The following is an 8509-nucleotide window of genomic DNA, read 5'->3' as shown; positions in this document are numbered from 1 at the left end:
GTTGAGTTTATTTTGGGAGGAAATAAAGGAAGACTTTGTGAAAAAAAAAGTGGGGAAACAAAAGAAAAGAAAACAAAGAGAAAATGAAAATAAAACAAGGAGAAATTGAAAATAAAACAAAGAGAATACTGTAAAACAATAAAACAAAAGGCGTTGTCAAGTTTATGTAATTAACAGAACAACGGAATTATAGAATTATAGAATGATAGTTCGGTGAAACCACATGGGAATAAAGAACGATTAGTGAGAGATATTCCAGAATGTGACATCACCTGTCATCAGCAGCAGCAGCACTAGCAGGAGAGGGCAGAGGAATTTGTATTTATTTCTTGTATTTTCTGCCTCACCGCCACCCACAGTAGACAAGTTATTTTCACTTTACTTAGATACTAGGTTGTCGTTTCATTATATCTCATTTATTGAACACCCAACTCTATTTTACTACTATGTGAGGACAAGAAGGAACTACTAGTAGTTAAAATAATATTATTAACTAGTAACTATCAATAAAGACGACGAGGTAAGAAGTCTGCTTTGTTGATTTACGCATGTTTGTTTGTACATGGCGAGAACTCTCTCTCTCTCTCGCTAACTTAGGTGCACCTACAACTTAGCAAGCAGTGGCAACTAAACTAAGTTTTATCTAGAAACGAAAGTTAAGTAAATTATTATTCGTCGTGATGAGGCACACATTATTTCTCTCTTCTTATCACACATAAACTGAAACAATAGAATTAACATTTTGACAAACATTACATTATATAGGCCTATAGAAAATAGAGTTTCTTTTGGTAAGATTATTTAATTTATTTAAATAAACTTCATGTTTACTAGATCTTTCTCTCTCCGTATATGTGTGTGTGTATATACATATATATGTGGGGAGTGTTATTGGCATAGAAAATGTTACCATCCTTCGGACACTTAAGACTCAAGCCATTTTACCAATTCCAAACGCAATTCGCTACGTCTGTATACTAGTGTACATTCATCTCTCTCTCTCTCTCTCTCTCTCTCTCTCTGTATATAAATTTCAACCATATATATATATATATTTATATATATATATATATATATATATATATATATATATATATATATATATATATATATATATATACACATGTATTTCTTCGTAATTCGTATCGATCAGTTGAACACGTGATCGAACCAATATAGTAAACAATATGTTGACTTTTTCTTTCAGAAATGTGAATGTATATAATAATGTATATTAATTCCGTAATGTCAATTTAGTTGTCATTTCCCAATTAATACTTTCTTCTTTGTTATCTCTACAGCTCTACTTATATATATATATATATATACACACGCGACACTATACACACCCTCGAACAACAGTGTAGTGATCGTTGGTAGGTGACATTATAAAAAGAAGTCAGTGCACAACAGAATCGTGTTCAAAATGATGACCGATGATAAATTCGTATCTGAATACCTAAGTGACGAACATCTGTCATCGGCAGATGAAAAGGAAGGTGAGTTTGTCGGTGCCACCCTAAGTTTGAAACCAACAAGTTCTGGTTATATCGGAGTACACACCTACCATGGCAGCAGCAATGATATTACAGATGGTCATCCGTTTATTAGAAATGAACAACATGCATCGACCCCCATCGACAATCAAGCTATGGCCACGGATCCCAACCTCAACAGAAGTCGACCAGGAAGTACATACAGTCGAAGGAGTACTTTGAGTACAAGTAGTAGAACATCCAAGAAACAGAACATTGTCCGGACGGATGAAGCATGCGATTTATTTTTTAGTTACAAGGTAAGAGGATTTACCATACTTGTCCACTACTCTTATGTTGTATTTCACATTGATCTTATCTCTATGCCGCTCACATTCACTCACCTTATTTATCACAGCATAATTATCCCACTTTTAAACGATTCATATAACAATACATTTACCCTTGTTTCCTTTCTATCTCATTTTTTTTCTTCTCTCATCTCTCCACCAATAGTTATTTTTGCACACCTACACATCTACTTTTTTTTTTCCAGTTACCTTTTCGTTATATTATAGAAGTGGTTACGTATTTATCAATATATCGATCCGTTCAAAAGGGGGTCATCTGTTCGATAATAGGCATGAAACCAAATATCTTAAGGATAGGGTAGCTGAAATGAGATGTGGCATTAATGGTTTCCCTCAAGTGTATAAACGATGTAAATACTATGAAAAGTCATAACCAGAAAAATACATATTTAAAAAAAAGCTGGTGCGGGTCCCTCGATCCGTCCTAAGTTTATTTTTACTGAACATTACTGTTAATATATTATGATATAATGGTCTGAAATATTGCCATTGTAGCGAAAGGTAAACAGAGATGCTGAGGTATGCACTATATCAGTCTTAGAACTTAGTTCCATTGATTGTATAACGAACAACCAGGAAGTAAAACATAAAGGGGGAAATACTTTCCTTTTTTACACAGCAAACTGAGTACTGAAGTTTCTAGTTGCACTTAGCTAGGTCTGCATTTATTTACATAGAAGAAGTTGTTCGCATGTGTTTTTGTAGTTAGTTTACTTCATAGAATTTTCGAACGAGGATAACTTGTTCTCTGTGACTCATCTATGACCACTACTACAACTGCCTTTGCTCATCTCAACTTGCCAGTCATAACATCACTTCCACCCAAGCATCTCGTTGCATTCGCATTCCACATTACTTTTTACGTCACTTCAGTCGTGACTCACCTGCCAGACCCGATGTCAAACATTGCTCGTTTGGCCAATCTTCTGTTACTGGGGCCACCAGCTGAACGAGCATACCAGACCACCATGTGTTACATCAGTGTCATAGGTAATTGGTTTCTACAATAAATCAATACTGGAACTTCAGAAAGTAAAACGCAAAAACCCAAATCCTACGTTGAAATTATTTCTAATCAAATGTTTCGTAAATGAATGAAATAAGGTGAAGGCGAGCCAATGAAGGATCATCTTAGTGGTCGTTCTATATGCTAGAAATCGCAGCCAAATTGCCTACAAACCACACCCTGCTATCTTAAATAATGTAGTCTTAAATAAGACTACGTTAGGTAATGTAGTCTTACAATACTACTAAAACTACAGGTTGTCATGGTTAGTATGATTTCGATTATAGATCTGTTCAATCAGGCTGACCTGATTAATCAACTACAACAAGCAGAATGCCAGATACTGTCATGTGAACATTATTACTTAGTAATATTGACGCATGGATTGACAAAATCGTTTGAACATTTGACTTTAGTGTTGTGGTCTTTAGTTTATAGACCATTACATTCTTATTTCAAATCCTGCCAAAATTAATTTTACTTTTCATCCCTCTGAGTTTCCATTTTATTAACTCAGTACCAGTTAAATACTGAGGGTTTGTATAATATTTCTATAAAGCATCCTAGATGTGAATGGAATTATAATGAGCAGACATTGTATATAGGGCCATACAGTATTTAATTATGGTCTGGGTACAAATTCCATTAGGGTGAATTTTTACCTTTCGTTCGTTTGAGATCATAAAGTATCATTCATATTTTAGATGATTCAAAGGACTATCTGTCTTCTAGAAGTTTGACCTTGTACACCAAGGTATGTGAAATCATTTATTTTATCTGTATTTAGTTTCACTGTATAAAACCTGACTACGACTAACATAAGTCCACACTATAATATGGTTGGTGACAGGAAGGGCAACCAGCCGTTAAAACCATAGGAAAAAAAAGGACAAACATGTATGCACACTCTGTCACTATATAAAGAAATACAGGCCTAGGTGAAGGTAGATACTTTGCTACACAATTAACTGTGTGAAAAGAATTGCTGAACAAGATTTATTGATCATTTGTATGCAATGTACCTGAACATTGCATACAATAGACTCATTATTATTATTATGTTTTTGCTTCCGGTTGTTAATGATAAAGATAATGATAATACCATTATACATAATAGAAGCAGTATTAAATTAAAATAGCCATCTATGCATCATACTTAATGTATATGCATTGTTAACAGCAGGGCTGATGCTAGGAATTGCAGGGCCCATTAGAGAATTGTCAGTGGGGCCCTCCTCTCTACAAAAGCTGAAGATTGATGTTCATGCTTCATGTAATACGCCAGTCCCAACCAAAAGACATTGAGGGCTTGAGGTTTCAACATCTTAGCCACAATGATATACCAAAAAGTCATCATAGCATCATCTGCTTGAGCATGAGCATGGAGCCCTCTCTTGGCATGGGACTCAATTTGAATATATCTAGGTTAAAACTGGCCCTTGGTTAACAGGCAAGTTACAGTGGTATTTGTTTGAGGTAACATCTCCTCTTATGGATGTACTGTGTTTTAAAATATTACATATATTGGAAGATGATGATAAATCATCCCTGCATCAGCTAGGAAGGACATCAGATGCAGGTAGATGTGGGATGAAGTGAATGTTGAACCCCCTAGAGGAAATGGCAAAGAACCAAGATGAATGGCAATAAGCTGTGCTTGAGAAGACTTGTTCATCTCAGCAAAATTGAGGTCCTGTCAAACACTCTCCCACAACTCCCCATCTAACATCCATCCCTCCATCAATCTCCTAACTGTGGTACTATGCACTCAGGTTCTGTAATTTATCCTCTTCATATTGTATCCCTATTACTGTCCCTTATTACATCCTTTTCCTCTCTGACCCACTCCTAATTCTTTCCCCCTTCCCTCAAACTAATATTCATTGCATTGGCATCAATCTCCCCTCCAATCAGCTGTCACACTCTTTTCCCACTCTAGTGTACTTACCTACCCATGCAGCCTTTCTGTTCTTCTATTTTTATTCTCTCATTCATATTCACCCTGCACCTTCAGGGTATACCTTCACCATCTCTTTCTTTCTGGCTGGAGTAGCCATAAATTCTTCTCTTCAGCAAGACACCTATTTTTACTCCTCTACCATACTTTCGCTTCCTTCAATGTGAAACCCCTCTTGGTTGAGGGGTTTGTCTTATGAATATTTGATGACCTCATTAACGCTGGTGCCATGAAAAAAAGCTTGACATTAGGAAGGGCATCCAGCTTGGTGAAGGGGGCATTAAATGATGTTGATGGCATACATCATCATCATCATTATTTAATGCCCGCCTCCCATGCTGGCATGGCTTGAACGGATCGATAGAAGGCAAGCCAGAGGACTGCACCTAGCCCTACTGCTTGTTGTCCGGTGTGTTTTTTATAGTTGGCTGCCCTCCCTAATGACAGAGAGAGAGTGGAACCAGATGTGAAACTGCACTGGTTTGGGAATGTGAAGTGTATAGATGAAGGCCGCTGTATATAGGATTCCTGATCACTCATAGTAGATAGGACCTGAGGAAGAAGGAGACTCAAGAAAATGTGAAATGAGGTGGGGAAAGCTGATTGAGACTTGTGGAAGAGATGAAAAAGACTGTGATGATTGGTGATATGCAGTACTTGAGAAGAATCACCAAGTCAAGCTAGCACACCATGACTAACGCTCTCAAAGCATAATGTATCTGTGTATCTGTACTCTAGGAACAAAACAATTCCCTTCTTCCACCTACACAACTGATTCTCCTTGCACCCACCCACACAACTGAGCCCCTCTCCCCCAACTGTTTCCCATTGACATCCATTCCTCATTCATAGCATCAGCGACCCCAACCCCATACTTGTTGGTATCTATTTCGCCACTCTTTCTCCAGTTGCAGCCTCTAACATGCATTCCTATATCACTTTCCTGTCTACTGTATTATTCTGCTGCTGCATAAAATGAAAACCGGGCCTGTTACTATATACCATATCATATCTCCATCTCTGTGTTGCTAGCCACCACTTACTATCCTTTGTACTACTACTCCCAGTCATCGTTCTTATTGTACCCAATCATAGAGACCATTTCACCTCTGTTCATCTCTTTTATATATCTGACTTTTTTCATCCCATTTTCATATTCACTCCCTCTTCTTTCATACAACTTTGCCCACCACTCTCTCTGATATTTTTGTGTCTACATTCTCTTCTACACCTATCTTGGACATGTTACCATGAGGGTGCATTCTAATACTTCGTTATTACTGTATTTACCTTTGTTTGTGCCCCACTCCAGCTCCTCCTGTCCACCCAACTAAAATATGAAGTAGTCATGAATCTACTCGACAAATAGTAAACCTGTTCTTCCCATCATTCTTTAACCTTTTAACACTTTAAAAATTCTAACCTATATCTTAACCTTCTTCTCATTTGAGGGGCTCTTTGGTCTTGCAAGTTACAAGGCATCCTTATTAGTGCTGGTGTTATGAAAAAAGTACCCAGTACACTTTATAAAGTAGCTGGCATTAGGGAGGGCATCTAACTATAGAAATCATGTCAAAAGTATAACACTGGGGCCATATGCTGGCTTCTGTCAAACCACCAGGAAAGTGGACATAAAAATCATGATGATAATGTGTGTGTGTTTGTGTGCTTATGTATCTTTGTTTTCATATCACATACTGGTTGTGAAGAATGTCACTGTCATACAAATGATGTCATTTGTCTGCCATCTTCCAGCCCTTGTGCCTCTAGTGTTTGAAGGACGAGAGGAGATATTACCTTGCTTGGGAACTGGTGAGAGTTGGTGACAGGAAGAGCATCCAGCTGTTGAAAACCTGCCTCAGCAAATTCCATCTGATACATGCAACCATGAAAAAGTCAGTCTTAAATGATGATGATGTGTGTGTGTGTGTGTGTGTGTGTGTGTGTGTGTGCATGTTTGTATGTGTGCATGTGTAAAAATTTTTTTATATTTTGGCTTCAAATATTCCTTAGTGTTAAACAAGCTAAAAAAAGATCAATAGATTATTTTTTTCTTTAGAGTGATAATTTAGGTGCTAATGGGTTAATGAAAGCATAATGTGTATTATAAATCATTTAATACTTGGTGAACAGCAAGAATCAAAACGATGATTTGTATGTTTATTCTTAATACATTCTGGCAGATTCAAGCCTAAATATGCTAATCACTATTTTGTTTCATCAAAGAACAACTCCTCTCAACAAAGGTGTGCTCATAACACAATTGATTCATTATCACAAGGGGACTCTGGGACACTTGGTGTTTTAATTTTGTTGTACCTCATCAGCCAAAGGCACCCTGGACTGATGATTCTAACAAGAGTTTGTGGCTGTGTGTTCAGGACTTATTCAAAAGATATTAGCAGTGTAACTGAGTGAGAGAGTTTTAACTAGGAGTTGAAACCACGTTGTACTTTTTATCTTATCTGTTACTCTACAAGACTTGGGGATTAAATTTTTGCTTTTAGATGCCCTTTGAAACTGTAGCTGCATTGGAGAAAGATATCTTCATTGTAGTAAGTTCAATCTCTATCTCTGTGAACCATTGAAATGACATTCAGTAATCAATAAGTAAATATTGAATGTCATCCATTTAAGTTGTACAAAAACATTGATGTAAAATATCCTAAAACTTTTCAGAAATTCAATTTAACCAGATCTCAGTGACATTTAGTATTTAAGAGTTGATGTTAGAACCATCTAGAATATAAATCATAATGATTGGCCGACTTAATTTTTTAACATACAAATGTCAGTAAAAGGGAATATCTAGGTGTACATATTAACCCATTAGCATTTAAAGTGACCATATCTGGCCAAAATATTCCAGGTGTTTTATGTTCAAATTGGCCAGATCTGACCTCACACACCAACCCTACAATATAATTCTAAAAATTAACAGTTACTTCATCAAAATTTCAAAGCTACAAGATAATGCATAATTAATTCAAAACAATGTGAATAGCCAGTACCGCCTGACTGGCCTTCGTGCCAGTGGCACGTAAAAGCACCCACTACACTCTCTGAGTGGTTAGCGTTAGGAAGGGCATCCAGCTGTAGAAACTCTGCCAAATCAGATTGGAGCCTGGTGTAGCCATCTGGTTTGACCAGTCCTCAGTCAAATTGTCTAACCCATGCTAGCATGGAAAGCGGACGTTAAACGATGATGATGATGATGAACATTTGACAGAGTAACCTGAATGCTGAAGGGTTAAAGGTGACATTTGTGAAAAAGTACCTTTACACAAAGTTGAAGGAATTTCTTTAGCACGTCTTCAAACTCTGACTCACAAATGCATGGGTTTTTCTCTCTGTCCATCCATTCATCCATCTATCCACCTGTCGGTCTGTCTGCCTGTAAACCTGTCTGTCTGTCTGTCTGTCTGTTTTCATGTCTGTCTGTCTTATCTAATGCTACTACAATGGTCTTTGATCTTTTTGTACTAATTTACTGCTGCATACCCTCTCCATATCCCTTCCCACCCCTTATTCTCTCTGACCCCCCTCCCCCACCATTAACCCCCACATAAAATATTTTAGCAGTCATTCCTTCCCTGGCCTGCAGCCCTCAAACCCTGTAGAGTTCTAACCCTGACAAGTATTTTCCTGCTGACATTGACCTTCAGTTCTCTAAGCTGTCCATCAAAATCATCAAACCAAC

At 37.2% G+C, this 8509-nt stretch overlaps 1 protein-coding gene across 3 annotated transcripts in view; it reads left to right on the top strand.

Annotated features, from left to right (window-relative positions):
* The first annotated feature begins 273 nt into the window (after positions 1-273).
* Positions 274-8509, top strand: part of LOC106871911 (tumor protein p63-regulated gene 1-like protein) — a 92270-nt gene continuing 84034 nt past the window's right edge. The window contains exons 1-2 of one of the 3 annotated variants that reach the window (XM_014918668.2): positions 274-520; positions 1302-1795. In XM_014918668.2, the coding sequence (XP_014774154.1) occupies positions 1427-1795 (369 nt within the window). In that variant the 5' untranslated portion in view covers positions 274-520; positions 1302-1426. Of the gene's footprint in view, positions 521-623; positions 792-874; positions 969-1301; positions 1796-8509 lie in introns of those variants that run through there. The other 2 variants (XM_014918669.2, XM_052972119.1) reach the window with 2 other exon arrangements.

This window comes from Octopus bimaculoides, chromosome 12 (genome assembly GCF_001194135.2).
Source record: "Octopus bimaculoides isolate UCB-OBI-ISO-001 chromosome 12, ASM119413v2, whole genome shotgun sequence".
Taxonomy (NCBI): domain Eukaryota; kingdom Metazoa; phylum Mollusca; class Cephalopoda; order Octopoda; family Octopodidae; genus Octopus; species Octopus bimaculoides.
This window is presented reverse-complemented; position numbering and strand designations above follow the sequence as displayed.